This window comes from Pygocentrus nattereri, chromosome 24 (assembly GCF_015220715.1).
Source record: "Pygocentrus nattereri isolate fPygNat1 chromosome 24, fPygNat1.pri, whole genome shotgun sequence".
Taxonomy (NCBI): Eukaryota; Metazoa; Chordata; class Actinopteri; order Characiformes; family Serrasalmidae; genus Pygocentrus; species Pygocentrus nattereri.
In genome coordinates, this window is record NC_051234.1 from 10,889,042 (window position 1) to 10,912,153 (window position 23,112).

The following is a 23,112-nucleotide window of genomic DNA, read 5'->3' on the forward strand; positions in this document are numbered from 1 at the left end:
ATAGAGCCGCATTAAACCTTCGTATGACGTTCCACTGCAGTTTTAGACAAAAGTTTTTGGACTGATACTTTTAAAGGTTATTTGTACTTCTACATGAGTGATTATTCCATTGAAGGGGAATTCCACCAAAATATTTCTGTCTAATTACGCTCTTGAGATGAAATCAGAGTGATTCAGAGTGGTTTGGTGTGAGATGGTTCCGATGTCTTTACAGTGGTGGTGATGGGAACCAGGGGTTGCAACATAAATATAGACATTTTCAGTGGTGGACAGAAACTAAGTAAATGTAATTCGTTACTGTACTTAATCTGTACTTTACTTAAGTTTTTCCATCACGGGCGACTTTTTACTTTTCAAAGTCTAATATCTGACTTTTTACTCCGCTACATTTTGAGAAATCTGTCGTTCCTTTTGGGTTTTGCGTGTATAAAAACGTAACATGTCAAAACAAAAGAAGTGCAAAGCAAGAGCACCAATGATGGAACTATCCTAACCTGTAAATAGACCACAATACAGAAATATGTACACGTACGCAGTCGTGACTGGCGTGTTTCTTTTTCTCTGAATTCATACAAACACCTTCATTTTATAGTAAATTAGTTTGGGTTGGTTTATGTTTATGAACAGAGACCTACAGATCAACACAGTAAAGGAAAACTTATTTGTGATCCTGAGTTTTTAGCAAGTTTTTATTCAACTTGTAACTAATTTCCAAAGTAAATAAACTGAAACTTTGCTTGTGTGTAAAAGTGATTTCAGAGTCACTCGGTTCTCCCTGATGGAAACTGTTTACCTTCAGTGTTTTGTGCTTATGATCATTTTAATAGACGTCAGCGTCACTATTTAATGACGTTCTATTAAAAGACTGGCTTACCAAGAGAGACGCTGGAGGACTTTCACCTAAACTGAGTTCATGAAGCCAGTCTTGTTATAAAAATGATAACAGGACATCAGAGCCATAATTAATCATTTAGTACTTTTACTTTTGATACTTTTGAAGCCAAATACTTTTGTACTTTTACTCAAGTGGAGGTCTAAAGGGAGGAACTTTGACTTTTACTGGAGTAATATTTTACCTTGGGTGTCTCTACTTTAACTCAAGTACATGGTTTGTGTACTTCGTCCACCTCTGGACATTTTATTTACTATCTAAAACCACCAGTGAACCCACATGAGTCTTCTGAGTTTATATGGAATGTTGATGATGGAAAATCCGAAATAATACGTTTTCTCTGGGGAGTATTTTGCCTCATAGCGCCCTGCATGTAGCGTCATCAATGAATTAAAATAAATAGATTACAATACATTTGAACCCTACACGTTATTACAAAACTATCATAAAACAGTTTCTCAGTCATCAGGCAGCAAATTCATAACCATTTCATGCAGTACATTTCTGAGATGGAGCTTTTAGAGATGGACGTCTGGTTCCTATCACCACCACTGAGAACAATTCTGACTCGGTAGGTTTCTCTGGAACGGAGCGTTTTACGCCAAACAGCTCTGAACGACACTGTTTATATCTTAAACGCTTAATTATGCTGAATTTTGGAAAGATCGGTGGGGTTGCCCTTTAAAATAACGGTTTTATGCTCTGTATTCGTGTTTATTATAATGTCATTATGGATGTGAACAGCAGGCGGCGCTGCGCAGCACAGTGACGATTCATCAGCAGCAGCGCTCCGTCAACTGCAGCAAAAAGAGCAGCAGCTTTATGACTCATTTTTGCCAAAAATGATCCAGTTTTCGTTTATTACTGCCATGTTTTAAGGCTGTGGTCTAATTCCTCACCGCTCGGACCGAGATGGCGCAGAGCTGGGCGGACAGGGCCGAGCAGATGGTGTTTTCTTTGGCAGAAATGCTGGGGGTGGAGGCCGCGGCGCCGCTGGCCCTGTGGCCGGCCGGAGTGCTGCTTCTGTCGGTTGGACTAGGGCTGATTCTCACGCTGCTGCTGCTGGGGCTCCACAGGCCTGGAGGAGCGAGGGAACAGAGGGGGAAGCCCGAGGACATCGTGCTAGAGCCCGGCAAGGCAGGGAAGTCCGAGGAACCGAAGAAGAGAAGCAGAAAGAAAGCGGGAGATAAGGTGAGATATGACTGGGCTTCATTCTGCCACATCATTTGTTCAGGAGCAGTAATGTGGTCAGCCTTAAGGCCAGAGGCGTTGAGTGGACAGTTTGCTTGTCTCTCTTGTTCAAACGCATAACCTGGAGATGCATAGCAAGTTGATGGATAGTGCGCTGTCCATTCACTAAAAGTGAGGGTAGTGCACTGATCATTCACTAAAAATGAGAACAGTGCACTGATCATTCACTAAAAATGAGAACAGTGCACTAATCATTCACTAAAAATGAGAACAGTGCACTAATCATTCACTAAAAATGAGAACAGTGCACTGATTATTAACTAAAAATGAGAATAGTGCGCTGTCCATTCACTAAAAGTGAGGGTAGTGCACTGATCATTCACTAAAAATGAGAACAGTGCACTGATCGTTCACTAAAAATGAGAATAGTGCACTGATTATTCACTAAAAATGAGAATAGTGCACTGATTATTCACTAAAAATGAGAATAGTGCACACATCATTCACTAAAAATGAGAACAGTGCACTGATTATTAACTAAAAATGAGAATAGTGCGATGTCCATTCACTAAAAATGAGAATAGTGCGATGTCCATTCACTAAAAATGAGAACAGTGCACTGATCATTCACTAAAAATGAGAGCAGTGCACTGATTATTCACTAAAAATGAGAATAGTGCACTGATCATTCACTAAAAATGAGAACAGTTCACTAAAAATGAGAATAGTGCACTGATTATTCACTAAAAATGAGAATAGTGCACACATCATTCACTAAAAATGAGAATAGTGCACTGATCATTCAAGTAAATGAGAATGAAGATGTTATTGTTCACTACAAATGAGAATAGTGCACTAACCATTCACTAATAGTGAGGACAGTGCACTGATCATTCATTAAAAAAGAGGATAGTGCGCTGATCATTCACTAAAATTAGAATATTGCACTGATCTTTCATGTAAATGAGAATAGTGCACTGATCATTCACTAAAAAGAGGATAGTGCACTAATAATTCATAAAAATGAGAGTAGCGCACTGATCATTCAGAGTCAGGACAAAATGTGTTAAAGTATGGTGAGTGTGCGCTGACATCGACCTGTAAATTGTTTAAAAGTCAGAGGTGTTGAATTTTACACACACTCTAATGTACGTCTTTCCGTTTTAACATCACACACAGTCTCAAAAAGTAGGTCCGGCTACATGTTTAGGCCTCAAATGTGAAATGTTGGTTTAATATTCTTAAAATAACTCGGGTTTAATGGAGAGTCAACTACAAACACACACCGAGACCTTAAACAGATGAATAAAACTGTGATTATTCACTAAAAATGTCAATGTGCTTGTGATTTGTCCTGAAGAAGCTTCAGAGAAATGGCCTTGCCGTGGAACCTCAGGAAGAAGCAAAGCCAGTGGAGGTCCATAGTCAGGATCCAGCTGATCTCAAAGCGGATAAGGTAAGATCTCCGGCTGCTGGAGTGGATCCATTTATATACTGAGGGAGTTTAAGTTTAAGTGCATAGCTGCGGCACCTCGAGCCCTAGAAGTAAAGACGTTGATCTGAGAGCACCAGCTGCCTGTATCGGGTTCCCCGCTTAATATGCAGAGACAGCAAACCTGTTTTAGGGTCGCATCTTTGGTCGAGAGTGTGATGGGCATTTTGGCTTTACTCACTGCGCCTCATTCACCAGTATCTTCAATATATTTAAGTTTGTTCCTAAGTGTGTTCTTAATAAATGTCCTAAGAAAAAGTCTACGTCAGATTGGCGTTGTGTTCTTAAAGCCCTGAACTGTCCTCACCTTTGTGCTCTTGAGTGTGTGTAGATTCTGTTCTTACCTAAGAACAAATCCCACATAACAGAATACTGGGGAATGACGGAATAAAAACCTCGTAAGTGGGTTTAAGAAGAAGAAATCTCGGTAACACTTTCTATGAATGTCATGTTTGTAACCATGTATAAACACATTTATAACATATTGTAAGTTTCTATGAATGTCATGTTTGTAACCATGTATAAACACATTTATAACATTGTTAAAGCATTCATAAGGCATTTTAAACGCGGTTCTATGTATTTCTAAAAATGAATTAAGCTGAATTACACTTCATAGCCATTTTTATTATACATTATGAATTAATATAATGCATTATAAGTTGTGTTAATAACATGTTGTACTGTCAGATAATCACTGCTACAATGTGCTTTTCTTACCCAGTGCTGTCACTTTAAATGTTACATTGCATCACAGCAAAACAAGTACCCATCAGCCCCTCTCCTGAGCCACCTCTGACAACACACAGAGCATAAAGTCACTGTAGAGTGAAGGCCTGGAGAAGGAGAGGTGAGATAGTCGAGTGCTGTCATTGTAATTTGTTCCCTCACTGGCTCTAACATCAAACACTAGAACCTTTCACTCTGGAACACTACACTACAGTACAGTTATGCTAATTTCTGCCAGCATTCTATTGGACATGCAGTGTTAAGTTAGTGCCAAGCTAACGGTGGTGTACATTTACTGTCCCACATTGGGTAAAGCACTGATGGCAGCACTCGCTTAAAGTCTGGGATTCGATGCCTGTAATGCGCTTTACTGTAATTGATAAGTAATCATTGATTGATTGATAAGTATGGCTATAGCATGTAATGCATGTTTAGTAAATATGTATAGCCATGTTTATGATGCCTTATGAATGCATTATAACATCTTATGAATGTGTTTATAGATGCTTACCAATGCAAAATTCATAGAAAGTGTTACCGAAATTTCGGTTGGTGAATGAAGCCCAGTGTACCTGTTTGTAAAAGTCTGATCAATGTTTCTAGCAAACCACAAATTCCTAACAGTCTCTGGCTGTAAAGGCAAATAAAGGGACTTCACTCAAGCTAGAAGCTAGGAGATAGCACAACATTCATTGCATTAATTACTCCTAACATTTTAGAAGGAGATTTTATATGCCCTAGACGGTTCTGGGTGGCTGAAGCTGGGACTTCTTAGGTCTCTTGGTACATCATTCCTGCTTCACTCAACCTCACTATTAGCCGCTAACACTGGCCACCTTCTGCTTCTCCATCACAAGACTACTATTGCAGAAACCTTCTATGTGAACTGTGCTACCACCAACTTATTGCCCATGGACTTTATTTGTGTTGGGTAATGGTCACTCACTCGGTGACTGTTTGATGGTGTGGGTTGGGAGCTGGAAATTACTTTGGTTTGTTTATTTAATACATTTCCTATTGTACATTAAATTATCTTGCATACTTCTCAGCCTCAGGAGACTGTAAGTCAGCCTAACTTGCTGTTTAATTGCCATACACCGCACAACGTATACACGGTCCCAGGTGATACCCTCCCTTATCAAATGTCTTTGTAGCAAAACTATTGGTGGACTCTACGCTAGTGGTTACAAAGTTAATCCTAATTAATTGGTGGCTTAGTGACATTAGCATCGTTGAGCAGCGTTTTAACATGCGCTGTAATGTACACTTTTACTTTTCCACAGTCCTAAATTTCCTCATTGACGTCAGTTTGTGCTAGCCAGCTCTGAAATAGTAAGTTTACAGGACATGTTCTTTACTTTCACTATAAGGTAATGTTAATAGATTTTATTCCATTTCTGTTGGTTCATTCATCATAAAATTTCCACACTATGCCGTGTTTGGATGATACAGAAAAAAATGCTATAGACACACTCAGACTAAAATGACTGGGCTTTTGTTCTGAAGAGCTCATGGAGGTTGTGATTTTTGGGATTCGTTTTGTTGGAGGGCAATGCTAAAAAGTTCTACTGCAGAGATTTTATTAATCTGGGACAAATCAGTTCATGCAGAACAGAATATGAGCTCAAAGAGGCTTTTTAAATCATAAAATATCGTGTTAAATCTTGCCTCATAAATGGCAAGGAATGAAATTTGCATCCTCTAAGTTCCTTATCACAGCTCTGTGGCTGTGTAAATAACTAAAATAACCTGTTTTCGAACTGCGTGTAGGCAAAGAAGAACAAGAAAAAGCCAAAAGCTCCAGCAAAAGAAGCAAAGTCAGCACCTTCGGAGCGCAAAGAACCAGAAGAAGGTACTTTTTCTCTCTATGACAGCCAGACATCTACTCAGTTAGTCAAGATAATACATATTATTCATATCCTCTACACAGTTTCTCTCTTTACTTCAAATGAGCTGCTCAGCTGAGACGTGTTTGGTGTCTGAAGTTTAATTTCATTAACGTTAGCACTGGAACTACAAGGCTAATGTAGCTAACAAATAATGGAAGCTTATATCCCAACAATTCCATAATCATATTATCTTCATAGCTCCAGCGCTAAAGTAAAATTTTCAAAATTTTCACATAATTAAGTGAATAACGTGTAAACATCTTTCAGAGCAGTTTGGTGTGAAACGCTCTGTTGGTGGTGATAGGAACCAGACGTCTGAAAAGTTTGCCTCTGATAGCTACCTCACAAAACTTTACTACACCAAATGGTTATGAATATGCTGCCTGATGGCTGAGACTCTGTTTTATGATAAGGTCTAAAATGTCTTGTTAATGTACTTATTTTGATCCATTCATGGTGGAGGGATACATGCAAGGCATTGTGAGGCAAAATAGTCCCCAAAGAAAACTTATTAATTCAGATTTTCCAAAATCTTTCCATTTTCAACATTCCATATAAACTCAGGAGACTCATGTAGGTTCACTGGTGGTTTTGGGTAGTAAATAAAATGTCTATATTTGTGTTGTTGTCATGGCGACCCCTGGTTCCTATCACCACCATGGTAAAGACATCTGAACCATTTCACACCAAACCACTCTGAATCACTCTGTTTACATCGTAGACTGAGTTATGCAAAAATTGTGAAAAATCCCCTGAAATTCCCATTTAAAGAAGCAAACTTTGTGTGTCATGACAGTGTCTTCAAATATTATGATATATTTTAGCAATATCGCCCACTCTTACTGTAATATGATTAATAACACCTTTAATAGAGAAATAAAAATGTGTTCTCCATAGAAATCTGTAATTCTATCCAAAAACATGTTATATCCAAAGTTATTATGAATGGATTTGCAACATTTTGCAATGAAACTCTTTAAATGTTCTCTCATGTTCAGCTGGTGCCTGGGAGACGAAAGTGAGCAACCGTGAGAAGCGTCAGCAGCGGAGGAAAGATAAAGGAGCGGGGGATGAATCAGGCAGTCCTGGAGGAGTGGAGCCCTCTGCCACTGAACAGCCCATAATAACTCCAGAGGAACCCAAAATCACCATCCCAACAACCCCCACCAAAACCAAAAACACCACCACCAGAACAACCACCACCACTAAAAACACCACCAGGACACCCACCACCAACACTCCTGCTGCTGCAGCCCAGAGAAGAGGTGGGATCTGCTGCAGCACAAACTCAGAACTCGCGACACTAGTCATGCTTTTGCTTATGTTCCCATTATCAGGCTAAAGTGGCACAAATCCAGTTTGTTTGCCTTATTGTGAACAGATCTGATGTTTTCGGAGCCGTGTGGAGACACACATCTGATCTTTTCAAATCAGATTTGAGCCACTTTCAAATGGGGTCGTAACTCGGAAGCGTATTAGGTTTGTGGTCACCCGACCTCAATGTGAACGGATAGATCGGAATTCGTGTTGTTGTTTTTTTTTTTACTCCAAATATGCCGTCATTCAGCGTTAATTTACACAGATGGACAGTCGATCTTGTAGATAAACAGACGAATACTATCTCAGCTACCTCATCTAATGCTGTGACTCTAGTTTCTTTCATCTCGTTTATTTTAGCTGGAAAACAGCTGAGAATAGCTGCTAAAGAATGAACTGATGCCAGACCTGATGAGTGACACTGAAAGATTTATTTAATCAAATTTGTAACTAATAAGATCACTAATCAGAGTTCAGCGCGCTCTTCTAAACCCTTTTAACATTCGCCGTACAACCAAGAACACGAGCAAAACAAGTTGGCGTGCAAAACGATGTGATTAGCTGACAGACCAGTTTTCGATGAGCTTAGTGGGGAGATGTGTAAGGGGGAGCGAGGAGGCGGAGGCAAACGCAAGGGGGCAAACACAGGGCTTAAATACATGAAACAATGAGGGACAGGTGAAAACAATCAGGGGCGGAGTTACACAACCAAAACATGAGCACATGGACAGGACTGGGAGGGGCCAACCGTGACAAGATGCTGACTTACACTGCATCCATGTGCTTGTTGTTAATGAACAGCTCCGCCGAACCTGAAGCATCTGACCCCTTTCGCATAAATTTTCTTTGTAACGAAAGCTCGCTTTGCCGGTTGGTTTGCTGTTCATGATGCTCATGATTGATTCACATAACTTTACTGATGAGGATTTTCTGAAGCAAAGGGCTCTTTAAATGTTCATGGTTCTATATAGAACCATTTTCTTTACTAAAGAACCCTGGGTCACATATGGCTTTACATTTACACAGCCAGTCGGCAGTACAACCAATAACCACGTAAAACACACTAGCTAGCAAAATGCTATCGTTAGCTAACGGACCCGTTTTTCTCTTGTAAGAGGTTAATGGGGGATGTTAACTTACACTACATCTGTGCTAATGACAGGCTGATCAGGCTGATTGTCTGTCGGACAATGTTGATGAGTGCACCAGCGCCCCCTACTGTGAGCTCTGCCTTCACGAGGTGTTAGATTGGTTTAGGAGCTCCACTCAGTCTGTTTCCTCTGTAATAAGTCTATGTTCAGGCCCACATTTAGCCCTGAATTTCTTGTGGTCGTCCCCAGACATTCTCACTGAGATATCCGTCTCTGCAAGGCTAGTACATAAAAATCTCTGTGGTAAGATCAGTACGAACTATATGCACATTTCTGTGCCATGTAGTACAAACATACAAAACGCAAATAGGAAAGAGAGAATATTGTGCAATGGGTGCAGCAGTTCAAGAGATTAAGTACTTCAATAATTAAATATAATGCATGCAATTTTGAGGCCCGCTGTAATTTCATGCTTTCTTTGTGTTTACTGTCTCTTGTTTCTCTACAGAAGAGCCTCCTGCAGTTGAAGTCCATGCTGTCATCCCACAGGGTGAATATACAGCTCCACGTTGCAAACCTAGAGCCGTAACCTGATCAGTGTTAGGCTGGCTTTACACAGTGGAACCTTCGTGCAACTTCAGTTGCTTGAAATCTCCATGAAACTAAATTTCTCCTGAGTAAACTGCTCTGCAACTCACTTGAGACTTGGAACTTCATGCAAGATGTTTCTTAAAGCAGCCGCTATATATGATCACATCGAATAACATGCTTTCAGACAGCTTCGCCAGATCAGTGAACCAGAAAATAAAAGAGGAGATGGTATATTGGAGGCTTGAAAACTGGTTCTATATAGAACCAAGAACACTCTCAGAACCCTTTGCATGATTAAAGGGTTCTTTGCATTGTGAAAGGGTTCTTCAGATTGATGGAGAATGTGTTTTATATAGAACCTTTTCGATTACAGGTACATCATAACAATGAAAGAATCTTTTGGAGCTATATAGAACACGTTTCAGAAAGGTTCTATATAGAACCATCTACAGCACATTCTTCATCAGCCTGAAGAAGGCTTTTACTATGCAGAGAACCTTTTCATCATGCAAAGGGTTCTTTCAGTGTTCAGGCTATATGTAGAACCATTTTTGTTTACTAAAGAACCCTTAAAGTACTGTAATTTTTTTGAATGTGGAGCAAACAGAGCTTTAAACATACTTAAACGATCAGTTTTAAAGGCTTGGCATAAACAGAACATATAAAACCTCAAATAAAGAGTGAGGAACCTTAGATATGTGGGTTAGAGGATAAATATGTAGAAATATGCAGAAACAGATATTTAGTCTTTTATAGTTGATACTGATGATTCATATTGGTTTGTGAATAATTCTTAGTACAACTTGAGTAATTTATGACCGTAATTTAATAATTCATAGTTAAGGGCGTTAAAGTTGATGAAAACGATCATGACGGCTGAAAAAATATATACAAAGACAATATAAATGTTGCAGAAATGTAATCTACAATGAGTGTATCAGAAATGAGCTGCTGATTAAGCCCCCTAGTGGAGTAATAATGTGTTGCGTGCAACTTTTTTTCTTTTAGTTGCACAGAATTTGTTGCATGCAACTAGTTGCATGAAAGGCTCATCTTGTAAAGCAGTTTTAAGAGCCTGCTTCACTAATGTTAAGCTGTAAGCGGCTGACCTGGCTGGGTTTAGCGCTGAGCTGATAGCTGGTTGTGTTGTCTCCTGCAGTGTCTCCAGGCTGGGAGGAGGTTTTGAGTATGAACGGATCCAGCTGGGGAGAGTTGGCCCAACCGGTTCATCCGGACAACTGGAACAGCCGGAGCGCCGAACGCCAGGACCTGCATGCCGCCTGGCCGCAAGACATGGAAGGTAACGCCACTGTGGTGGTGGTGGTGGGTGTGGAGGGGTGTTTATCAGGGTGAATTCCTGATGGTTCAGGGCGGTTTGTGATGTCGCCTTCAGGCATACTCGGATTTCTTTACAGTGGTGATAGGAACCAGGGGCCACCATGACTACAACACAATATTTAGACATTTTATTTACTATCCAAAACCACCAGTGAACCTACACAGGTTTCGTGGGTGATTTTACTGAATTGGTTCAAAGTCAGAGTTGAAAACACACTTAATTCTGTTCAATTTTGCCCTTAAGTTTATTTTATTTGAACTAATTATTTTCATCCTTTCATTCCAAAATGTTTTGGTAGTGACAATTTAAGGTTCCGCACTAGTTCTCAGACTTTGGGTGACATTTACCCCCAAAAATATCGAACTGCTTGTAGTATAAACTGAATAATTCAGGGTAGGTAGTAAATAATCCATAATGGTGCTGAATCACAGTAGATACACTATATTGCCAAAAGTATTCACTCATCTGCCTTCACACGCATATGAAGTTGAGTGACATCCCATTCTTAATCCATAGGGGTTAATATGATGTTGGCCCACCCTTTGCAGCTATAACAGCTTCAGCTGTTCTGGGAACGCTGTCCACAAGGTTTAGGTGTGTGTTTATGGGAATTTTTGACCATTCTTCCAGAAGCGCATTTGTGAGGTCAGACAATGCTGTTGGACGTGAAGGTCTGGCTCACAGTCTCCACTCTGATTCATCCTAAAGGTGTTCTATCGAGTTGAGGTCAGGACTCTCTGCAGGCCAGTCAAGTTCTTCCACACCAAACTCACTCATCCATGTCTTTATGGACCTTGCTTTGTGCACTGGTGCACAGTCATGTTGGAACAGGAAGGAGCCGTCCTCAAACTGTTCTCACAAAATTGGGAGCATGAAATTGTCCAATATCTCTTGCTCTGCTGAAGCATTAAGAGTTCCTTTCACTGGAACTAAGGGGCCGAGCCCAACTCCTGAAAAACAACCCCACAGCATAATCCCCCCTCCACCAAACTTCGCATTTGGCACAATGCAGTCAGACAAGTACTGTTCTCCTGGCAACCAGCAAACACTTGTCCATCAGAGAAGCATGATTAGTCTATCCAGAGAACACGTCTCCACTGCTCTAGTCCAGTGGCGGCACTTTACACCACTGCATTCAACGCTTTGCATTGTGCATAGTGATGTAAGGCTTGGACGCAGCTGCTCGGCCATGGAAACCCATTCCATGAAGCTCTCTACACTGTTCTTGAGCTAATCTGAAGGCCACATGAAGTTTGGAGGTCTGTAGAGATTGACAAAAAGTTGGCGAACTTTGTGCACTGTGCGCCTCGTGGCTGAGTTGCTGCTGTTCCCAGTCGCTTCCACTTTGTTATAATACCACTAACAGCTGACTGTGGAATATTTAGTAGTGAGGAAATTTCATGGCTGGACTTGTTGCACAGGTGGCGTCCTATCATGGTACCAAGCTGGAATTCACTGAGATCTTGAGAGCGACCCGTTCTTTCACTAATGTTTGTAGAAGCAGTCTGCAGGCCTAGGTGCTTAGTTTTATACTCCTATGGCCATGAAAGTGACTGGAACACCTGAATTCAATGATTTGGATGGTTGAGTGAATAATTCTTAGTAGATCCAGAATAATTTATAACAGTAATTGAATAATTCATAGTTTAGGGGTTAAAGTTATTCTTTTGTTTGTTCCATTAAGGATCCTGGACTATAGTGGACGGCTCCTTCACTGGACTCCCTGCAGGTATGTGAAACAGAGGAATGTTCTTTTTAAGGTTCATTTAGATTTCCTTACAAGACCATGATTACTGCAGAACAGAGTGACCAGTGGGGCTGTGAACAGTGCGATTCCTTCTTTCTTTCCTCCCTTTCTCTCTTTCTCAGCAGCTGGTGAGTCTCAGCCTGTTCCTGACCTTTCCTGGGCCTGCCAGCCTCAAGTGGATGATGAGTGGTCTGCACCCAGTGAGTCACACCGCTGCCCTGTGGCGTCACAATCCACATTTCCTTTCCTCACCTCTGTAACTTAATAACAATCCACTCCTATGGCATAGTTTCCCCTGTAGTTACTGTTTAATAATCCCATTGCAGACACCAGCTGTGCAGACCCTTCGTCTGATTGGAGACCACCGTCTGAGGAGTGGGGTAATTACGAGGATCGGCCAGCAGAGCGTGCTGTGAGCTCACGGGCGCCACCGGCAGAGCTGCAGGTCAGTCAGACTCGCTGAAGTTCTCTGAGGGGGAGGAATTTTTGCTTGGCACTTCTTTCATGTTGCCAAGCAACATCAGCATCATATCTGTCAGTCAGCTGATCTTACTGAAGCCCCGCCTTCTCTTTTGCCTGATTGGTCAATACAATCATGACTCACTGATGCTTTAAAGTCCATTCACACAAAAGAACAGTGGTGGTCCTCAGAGCTGAGTCTGTGATGTACAGCCGGGTGGTCCTTAATTTTGTTATTTTATTAGCGCAGATACAATCATATGCAAAAGTTTGTGCACTCCTTGTCAAATTGTTTTCAGTTCAATTTTTTTTGATTGACTTTCTAAGCGTGAATAAGAAAACACCCTCTATAGAGAACACAGTTGTGCACATTTTAATACACAGTTATTGTTTATTTACTAATTTTGCATATTTGGAGGAAACAAAAGATAAAATGTGGCCTGTGCAAAAGTTATGGCACATTTTAGTCAGCAAATATTGCCATGTTTAAGGTTTGTGTAAAGGATGTGTTAACTTATTTTCACTCAAAAATCAACAAAATACATCATTTGACCATGTTCTGCATATGATGGTATATCTAAGCAGGTGGGCAGTGACAAATATTGACATATACTTTGCTAGATTTATTTGTTTAAGCATTATATCAAGTTCAAACTGCACTTCCACAGTAAATAGTAAAGTATTCAGAGTTTAGTTGTTTACAAGAACTATATCCTGATCTGTTTAAACTCCATGCATTGATAGAGACAGTAATAAGCTAAATATATACACAATCATCATTTATAGGGTACTTTCTATTAGGAGGAGTCTGTCCTAACCCCTAAATTTACACTTGTGAAAATGATGCTTATTTTTGCCTTTTTTAAGCATAAAGTGATGTTGAAAGATGTACATTTATCTTCAACTTCATAACTTTCATATTTGTCACATAAGCTACATTTAAAACGTGGGTGTCCTATAAGGCTGTAACTGTCATCTTTCCAGTCAAATAGGTGGGTGATGTAATTTTAAACCCTTATAATAAAAGAAGCTGACTCAAAAAAAATGTTTCTACAGAACGTCGACCCATTTTCCCACAAATCTGGGCTATAAACTATAAACAGATGGCATCTCTTCAGTGATCTGCTCCGTAGAACTGATTTTTATAGTTATTAGATTTGACTTTCAGCAGTAAATTGTAAGCGTATAGCAATGTGTGTGATCATAAAACATGTTCTATTAATTTGAGAGGAGCTTTTACAGAAGAATAAATAAATAAACTAAAAAATGCATTTATTTCATGCAGTAACTGAATAATTTGCCTTCTGATTTTGTCGTGTAAATTCAGATGGGCAAACCAAAACATAACCTGGAGAATAAGAGGTTAACACAGAGTTTTAGTCTGTTATTTTAGCCACGCCCCTGCATTTCAGAGCAGGAAGCGAGGCTGCATCCCTGTCCCTCATGGCCAAATGGTGAGCAGTTAGATCCCATTGTTTTGAAGTAAATGTGTCCAAAAGTCTGAAAATCAATGTGGAACATTGAGAATCTTTTAAAACACTTTTTAGTGTTTAATGTAAAATATGATATTCTGTGTGAACACAGCTGTTCAAATCTGTGTTTGTTGGCCATGTACTGGAGATTTTTGAGCTCAAAATCAGCTAATATTGCCACTGAAACAGTCACTACTGGAACATTTGGTAAAGTTATGACTGTTTTGATGGAGACAAAGTGGAATATTCAGTCATTTGCTTTGATAAAATAAAGTCTCAATTCCAAGATCAGTTAAAAGACCCAAATGTGTTTCAGCTCTGACTTTAAACCAGTTCAGTAGAATCGTCCACGCACAGAAACGGCAAATCTTTTTGCTGCTCTATTCTTCACCAGACACACTCATTCTGGAGCTGCTCTCAGAATCTCTGACATGAAAAAGAGGCGACGTTGAAAAATGATTCAGTCCGGAATGGGATAATTGGATTGGATTGCGTGGCAGCTCTAACTGAAGCCAGCAGTTTGTGTGTTCTCGGTTCTCAAAGTGCCTGCAGACCTTTCCTCCTTTCTGAATTTGAATCATGCAAATGGTCTTTACATAAATTCATGATCATGCTTATTCCTTTTTCCCCCCTACAGGAATCCGATACTGAGAAAGACAAAGAAGAACTAGCTGCTCCCGGAAGCGGCAAAGCCAAGAAGAAGAAGAAGAAAAAGAAGAAACTAGAGGATGGTGGGACTGCTGCTCAGGTGAGGGTCACCAAAAACAGGAAAACAGAGTCATAAATCACTAATCTATTATTGGAATAACGGAACTTAAACTGAGAAGTGGCTTTAATTTAATTTTCCTCTGATTGGCAGGTGGAAGGAGAAGGGGGCGTGGCTAAAGACCAGAACACTGCAGGGAATATTTTGCCTAAAACAGTCAAAGTACGTCCCTTATTTTCTTCATTTTTGGGCACGTTTGTTTGTATAGCACAGTGGTCAGCAACCTGCAGCTCTTTTACTCTCCTGTTGTGGTTCCACAGCAGAATTAGGTTTGTAGGTAAAAATAAAATCCTCCTCCTTTACAGTAAAATAAAGCTCTGCTGATCATTCAACACAGTTTAACAATAAATGGTCTTAAACACTGGAGTTAATGTAGAACTGCTAATTCACCCTGCTAATTCCAGACGAATGGACTTGCATTTATAATCGCTCCAGCTGGTTTCCTGATACGTTTAATCTGCAACGAGAAACTGACAAACACTTAAAAAGTCACAAGGCTGAAATCAGTTTCATTCATTCAACAGCTTCGTGTTCAAACTGTCCCATTCCATCTTAAATGGTGCAGCATTAACATTCATTTAAGGTGGAATGGGATGATTTGAAGAATGAGCTGTTGAATGAGAAACTGACTTCAGCCGTGAGAAAGGTCAAACAATGAGAGAGCTAAGCAGATGTGTGTCATTTGCTGAGCCATGGTATGATATTATCTTATTTCTAAGATATTGCCCCAGTGGTAGCATATAAAGATAAAACAATAAGGGCCCAAGAATGGATCCTTGTGGAACACCACAGGTCAGTGTTTCCCTTTTAGATTCTCAGTTGTTGATTGCAATAAAGTACCTCCTGTCTTTCAGATATGATTAGAACCAGCTAAGAACCATTTTCCAGTCTGTCTAAAATGAGAACTGGCTGACAATACAGATTGACTTAAAAGACATCTGTTCATACTATTTCCAGTCAGGACGGGGGTATAAGTTACAGGTGCCTGTGGGTCCAGCTTGTTTTGCAAACTTTCATGAACATGATCACAGCTACAGTGGAGACCCTGGAGATATCAGACTTCATCAGCTTTGTTGACTGAACATGCAGTACTGTTTGCTGCCTGAAGAGATAACGAACGTGAATGCTGCTGTCGCTGTGGTAGCAGCCGAACACTCCATCAGATGGAGGCTGTGGCTGGGGGCGGTGTTTAGGAGGTGGAGGTGACCGCCATTTCTCCAGAGACACCTGAGGGCTCAGTGCTTTCAGCCAGCTTAGTAGTTAGCTTCCCACAGTTCCTCCATTCTCTCTGAAAATCCCAGCAGTAATGACATCAGTGGTGAAACATCAGTGGTGGGACTGATACTGAGTGTCCTTGGATGGCACTGATGGTGCCCAGTGTATGAGGGGTTACTCTTTACTGTCAGTCCACTGGCAGAGTTTAGCCATGTTTACAACCTTGCAACTTGATAATCCATTAATGATCCGACTAATAGTTCAATCCGAATACAATACGTCCATGTAAACACCTCAGTCGGAATAGTCTAGTCTGATTGAGGCCATTCCGAATACAGTTTTTATCCGACTGATCAAGGTGGATGATCCTGTAAATAATCCGTTAAACAGAAGAATAATATCCATCACCTGTATCGGATTACATTATATCAATGTATCTGATTACATTCCCAATTGGAAAGTTTAAGTCCGTTCTGCATGTGTGTCGCGTCGTAGTGAAAGTTTATACCATTCAACATGGTGGAGCAGAAACTGGTCTGCAGAGGAGACGAAGTTTATGGTCTGATGGCGGTGGGACGGACGTCCAGCTTATGTTTCTCAGAACACGACGTCTTCCTCTCTGCCTTCTTTAATATGGATATGTGAAGGACGTTTTCCTGAGTCTGACGTCGTTTATTAAAAAGAAAAGCACTGATCACTGCTGCTCATCTCACTCTGACTGGACACACGTGATGCTGGTGGTCGTGGTAACGTCTACACTCCACATATGTGCATCATTTTGGATCTATTTACTTGTAGTGAGCATGTAGATGAAGATTTCCATCAAATTGTTGAGTAGAGTAAGAATAAACACCTCGGTCTTCATCTATAGTCAAATATAATTGAATCAGATTGGAGAAAATATTTGCATGTAAACACAGACACTGTGTGCCTGTGTGGTCTGTTAGCACTTGCACACCAGGCCTGTTTAGATTGAGGCCATTTACTTCCCAAAAGAGTTTCAGATTCTCAGTATAATTAAGGACGCAGGTCTCACTAAACCAAGTGTTGAGATATTAAAAACAGGAGAGCATGTTGGAGCCTCGAGCTGGAGGAGGTGCACCAATGAATGCTTCTAAGTTTAGTCTCCCAAGTATGTCAGACAGTTCTGAAAAATCCCTCTTTAGGAGCTCAGATCACTCCCTACGTGCTTTCCAGTGTGTGCCATAATATGACTGATTGTCTGATGGTCAGAAACAATATCAGGGAGCTGTCAGAAATGTCAGATGTCCGAGAGAAAGCACCGGGGGGTCAGTGTGTCACCTTAGCTCACTACTTATGATCCATATAGTTGAGTACAGGCACAAACTTGTGATCATGGATTTGATGTGGCAAAACTATCATATTGCAACACAGTCACAAAAGGTGTTGTTTTCATGACACTCAGTATGCATCACAGTATTTTGAGCTGGGGGGAATTTCACAAAGCAGGATTCCTCAGTTTAGTCTGATGGCATAAGCCCAAAGTCATGCTTGCCCAATAGGGAAAGAGCTGAGGGACAGTCTGCATCTCTCATGACTTTTACGATCTTAACAGATTTCTAAAATATGGAGCTTCACAAACTTAATGTCAGTTTGTCACAGAATATCTTGTCTTTTTGTTGTGAGGTGCTCAGACTAGACGACAAGGCAAAGAGAGAGAATAACACATGGAGCGAGTTTGGGCTACGAGTAAGGACTCAAACTCCCAGAATTCCTCAGATCACATGACACACAGAGCTGAACTCACTGGACCTTTTTGAGCTTTTCTGTGCAGCGAAGGTGCAAACTGGGGATGAATCTGTGGTAACGCTGATGCAGTGAGAGCTGGAGAAACATTTCTCTACAAACTGGCAGCTGAGCTGAAGCTGTAAAGACACTGACCTGACCTGGATCAATGTTATAATCATGATATCGACTCTTAATCTGGCTCTAAAGCTCGTCTCTCCGCCTGTTTCTCAGCTCTTCCAGCTCCCTGATTGGCTGTTTGAATCACTTAGAGTTCATCTCTGACCATCTCACACTGCAGGACTCCTGAACATTTGGAGTCGTACATATCAAACATGTCTGATATTATCTGAGGGTCTCTGATCATTCTAGAGCAGATCAGGGGGCTAAAGACTCCCTTGTTTCTCCTCTCACCCAACCACTGCCTGATGGAGACGTGGCTGATGATGACAAACACCGGTACTGTGGATTCTGAGCTTTGTTTTGCTTGTGTTTGTGTAGGAGCAGGAAAGCATGGCCCCCTCAGCCCCTCCGAGAGCCGTTCTGAAGCCCACCGAACCCGAAATGATGGCCAGGAGCTCAGCCACACCTGCACAGAGTAAACACACACCAACACCTCTCACTCACACACAGAGCATTACACTGTGAAGTAATACGCATGATGTGGACCCTGTGGACAAATTAAAGTGTTAAGTTTTATTGAAGTTCTTATTTAAAATAAATATTAGAACCCATAATTTGATTTGCCACCATGGTAACAAGCTTTAACATTAGTTAAGAAACAAGTCACTAAGTTAGTATCTTAATCAGAATAAATTATAGGCTGTCAGTTAAAAGGGGAATTCCAGTGAAATGGTTCAGATGTCTTTACAGTGGTGGTGATAGGAACCAGGGGTCACCATGACTACAACACACAGACATTTTATTTACTATCCAGAGCCACCAGTGAACCTACACAAGTCTTCTGAGTTTATATGGAATGTCGATGATGGAAAATCTGAAATAATACGTTTTCTTTGGGGACTATTTTGCCTCAACACCCTACATGTAATGTATCCATCCACCATTAATGGAATTTAAGGCTAAAATCTTCGCAAAACTATCGTAAAACAGTGTTTCAGACATCAGGCAGTGAATTCATAACCATTTCATGTAGGAACGTACTGTGAGGAAGCTTTTAGAGATGGACGTCTGGTTCCTATCACCACCACTGTGAACAATTCTGACTCTCTAAGTTGCCCTAGAACGGAGCGTTTCACATCCAACCACTCTGAACGACTCTGTTTACAGCTTAACCAGTTAATAATGCAGAAATTTTGAAAAACTGGTGGAGTTCCACTTTAAAGGCCCATGATATAAAAAACTGATTTCCTTACTTTTTTTTAAAGAACAGAATTTGTTGTCGTACCCACTTAAGGTGGTTGTTCAACAGTTCTTTAGTAAAGCGAACAGTTCTATATAGACCCATAGGTTCTATATAGATCCATTTTATGCTTAAATTGTCCTCTGCATAGTGAAAGCTCTTCAGAATGATAGAGAATGAGTTCTATATTCCAGATCTACCACTCTGAATGACTTTGTTTACATTTTAATCCGTTAATTATGCAGAAATTTAGGAAAATCCGTGGACTTCCCCTTTAGAAAGCCCTTTGACTACCAGCTGCTATTGTTTTCAGCAAATAGTGTTCAGAGCTCGGACATAATCTAGAAAACATGAACTAGTGCACTGCAGTATGAAGGGAGTCAAGTTAGGGCTTCAGGGATGAATTAAAGGGCCCGTACTCATGGAAAAAGTTTGATACAGTGCGAACATTAAAGTTTCAAAATGTTTTGAATTCACTTTTTCTGTGATGTCACAAGAACCAGCTCATTTGCATATGAGCACCTATTCAGCCTATGGCATTTTGGCTCTGCCCACTCACACCGAGTGCTTTTTTGAATGAGGTGCAACCAATCAAAAGAGATCTTATTTACATACATCGGTCTTAAAGGCGCAGTAACTAAAACAGCCTGTTTAATTCTAAAGTTTAAGGAGAGGCTGGAAGATGATCACGTAGAAGTGTATTATGAGTATTTTGACATGTACTGTAAAACCACTCAAAAGTGGGCTTTAAATGAAGAGAACTGTTGGATATGAGCCCGTTAACATAGCTGATGTTGATTATGGAAACAAATGTTTAATGCTTTTCATTTATTGATTTCTCCTCCAGAAAAGCCAGAGGACAGCTGGGAATCCCCCAAACAGGTGAAGAAGAAAAAGGCCCGAAGAGAAACATGAATGTGTGCCCTGGAGAAAGAAACGTTGATATGCAAACTTTTTGGTTGTACGGAATTTCGTAATTATTGACTGACTGTGTTTTTTTATACTCAGCCGTTGCCAGTATTGATTAGGGTCTGAAAGTGGCCGGGTGCGTTCGCACTAAAGTAACATATCAATCTTACGACTGGATGCTTAAAAAAAAAAAAAAAAAAAAAAAGAGAAAAAGGTGTTCTCTCTTTTTTCCTCTCTCTTTGAATTATGTCTGTTAATTTATATTTGCGTAGTGCACAAGATTTTTATAGTGACATTTTTGTGAGCAGAAATCAAAACTGGAACAGGAAAATCTGAAATTTGAAACTTGGTAGGACCGATCAGACCTGGAGCGGCACCGTTCAGCTGTAACGTAACAACTCGACCCCTTTGATTCCGAAAACGAGTAGAGAAAAGCCATATGTGGGAATTAATATTAGGTGTTTTATAAAAGACGTTAATTGCCTGTTTAAAAGACTACTTTTCTTTTTTGTTTTTCCAATTTGACATGATTTTTCTATTCCTCCCTTGTAAGAAATGTAGTTTGTCTTTTATTTTCTTTTTTGCATGTGTAGTTATTTGCTTTTTAAAAACGTGAGTGTTTAATATTCATTCACAAGATTTGTCAGTGTTATTAGTGACACAGCTCAGGAGCTGCAGTATAAAATAAATCATAAATAATTCTAATATAAAATAAAGCAAAATAAACCTCAGCTGGTTAAAGGAATACTCCGGCGTACTTATCTCCCGCATTTGTAGCACAAGCACAGCATCTGCCCACAGACTTCTAATGTAAGTGTGTTTTATGCGAATTGGATTTCTGCTCTTTTCTAAGTTCAGGAAAACATGTTGAAGTTATTGCCTGTGGTAACTGAGCGTCTGGTACGGGAGCAGCAGATGGAGATGAGGTTGAACAAACGCTGGAGTTTTCCTTTAACGTGCTTCAGCGGAGGTGAACCGAAAATTCTGTTTGAGTTAAGTTTCCCTTGAAAAGCTTGATGTCGGCCGGAATGTTTGTGGAAAAACTCGATGTTACTGAAAACACAGCAGTGACGGGAACAATGTTGGATGCCTTAAACTTCGCGTGTGCAAAACGACAGCTGGAAACATCTGTCCAGTGCATGCATCTTTCTCCTTTTGTGGGTTATATCAGTCATGTCTCATTAAAGTCGCATCATAAACACACTCTTTACACATGTGCCTGTTTCCTGTTTTTTTTGGGGGGGGTGGGCAAAGATATATAAAGGGTCCAGCCAACTGTTAGCTCAGGCTACATGCTGGTATTTGCAGTACAAATGGAAATGTTGAAGCAAACAGAGGAAAAAAGCTGTTTTGAGGACAGATAATATGAATAAAGGACAGTTTGGAGCAAAAGAGCCGTCAGAAAACCTTGTCCCTTGACATTAAAGCAGCAAGTTTTCACGTCTAATGAGGAGGTTTCAGCTGCAATAGCTGCCCCTTCAGATGAGCCAGTTTCCTCTTTTAGGTCTACAAGCTAATTTTAATGAAATAATACAAAAGAATGACATCTGTATGAGTGCATTGATATTTATCTCTACGTTCACTCATCATCTAAGCCACTTATCCTCCTGGGTTGTGGGAGGAGCTGGAGCTCATCCTAGTGCTCACTGTGTGGAAGTCAGGAAACACCCTGGACAGCCTGGTCCATCACAGAGCAGACACACAGACACACACCTGTGGCAGTTTAGCATCTCCGGTTGGCCTGACTGCATGTCTTTGGACAGTGGGAGGAAACCCAGAGGTTTAACATGCAAACTCCACACTGAAAGGACCCTGGTTGCCCGGCTGGGGAGTTGAACCCAGACCCTTGCAAGGCGACAGTTTATTGATCTTAACGTTGCTATATGACATTTATTAGGAATCACATTGTACAGACTGATCTCCTGGGATGATGTTCTCACTGCAGGTTTTTGAGGAGCTTTGTTTTTCCTTCGCTTGGCAGAGAAGAAGTGCTATGGTCAGTATGCATACTGTGCGGTCAGTTAAGGCCATAGCAGCCATGCAGCGTCTCCTAGCAAATACGGTTCAAAGCACTGCTATAGAATGTGTGGTATACATCGGTATTAAGTGGGTAATGACATGCTTATAAATACATAGAATTTGCTAACAGATTATACTAACTTTCCAAAGCTAATTATGTAGTTGTTTGTCTAAATTATAAGTCAGCAATCGTAGCAGCAACAATAAAAAAACAAAATGGTTTGATAAGCTGTACCTAATAATTACATTACAAGCAATTGTAGTGGTAATTAGTTGCTTATAAAATGAATACTACAGTACAACGATCATTCAGACATTGTAGTGTTCTTATTTCCTTTTCTATATAGTGTCCAGTAATATCAGGGTTATCACCTCAAATACAGTGAAGTAGTTCAGAAATTATTTGGTTTTCTTACTGTGAAATACTAATTTACTTGTTTCTGCTTTGGTTCTTACATAGTGTTTTTAAATAGACCATATCGGCCCACTTACAGATTGTGCATTAACTAAGAAAGAAGTTCAGTGATGCGCAAAAAAAAAAGCATTTTATTTTATATTCCATCAAATTAACAACTAGAAAATGAGCAGTAATTATTGAGTTAGTAGAGCTTGGTACCATGAACTTATTACCAAATTTTTATTTAAACTTGATTACCAACGTATTATTTAAGTAACAACTTAAAAGGCCTTTTTTAAGGCAAGGCATGATCTATAGAGTGCTAGCGAATGTGGGAACGCCAATAAATATTGTCACGCTGTACAAATTTAATGAAATAAAACAATTTATAACATTCGTTATCAGCTAAAAAACTCAAGCTGAAGGACAAGGTGAAAGAAAAAAGACTAGTAACATTAGTGGAGAGGACAGACCGTTAGCTTTTGTTT

At 40.2% G+C, this 23,112-nt stretch overlaps 1 protein-coding gene across 2 annotated transcripts; it reads left to right on the forward strand.

Moving 5' to 3' along the window:
* The first annotated feature begins 1,656 nt into the window (after positions 1-1,656).
* mtdhb (metadherin b) lies at positions 1,657-21,424 on the forward strand. Of its 2 annotated transcripts, none has more exons than XM_017714431.2 (13): positions 1,657-2,083; positions 3,444-3,539; positions 6,075-6,156; positions 7,192-7,458; positions 9,110-9,151; positions 10,352-10,492; positions 12,216-12,260; positions 12,401-12,478; positions 12,605-12,723; positions 14,847-14,957; positions 15,069-15,137; positions 18,438-18,534; positions 20,147-21,424. In XM_017714431.2, exons 1-13 carry the CDS (start codon positions 1,805-1,807, stop codon positions 20,212-20,214), a joined length of 1,494 nt encoding a protein of 497 aa, XP_017569920.1. In that variant the 5' UTR covers positions 1,657-1,804; the 3' UTR covers positions 20,215-21,424. The 2 variants fall into 2 exon arrangements, with proteins under 2 accessions (XP_017569920.1, XP_017569921.1); XM_017714432.2 differs by having other exon boundaries at positions 12,404-12,478.
* Positions 21,425-23,112: the final 1,688 nt, after the last annotated feature.

What these genes read in the sequence shown, in the direction of transcription:
- mtdhb (XM_017714431.2), top strand. Translation starts at nt 1,805, where the DNA reads ATGGCGCAGAGCTGGGCGGACAGGGCCGAGCAGATGGTGTTTTCTTTG. An exon ending in TGCTGCAGCCCAGAGAAGAG is followed by an intron (nt 7,459 to 9,109) that starts GTGGGATCTGCT and finishes GTTTCTCTACAG; the next exon opens with AAGAGCCTCCTGCAGTTGAA. An exon ending in ATGGTGGGACTGCTGCTCAG is followed by an intron (nt 14,958 to 15,068) that starts GTGAGGGTCACC and finishes TCTGATTGGCAG; the next exon opens with GTGGAAGGAGAAGGGGGCGT.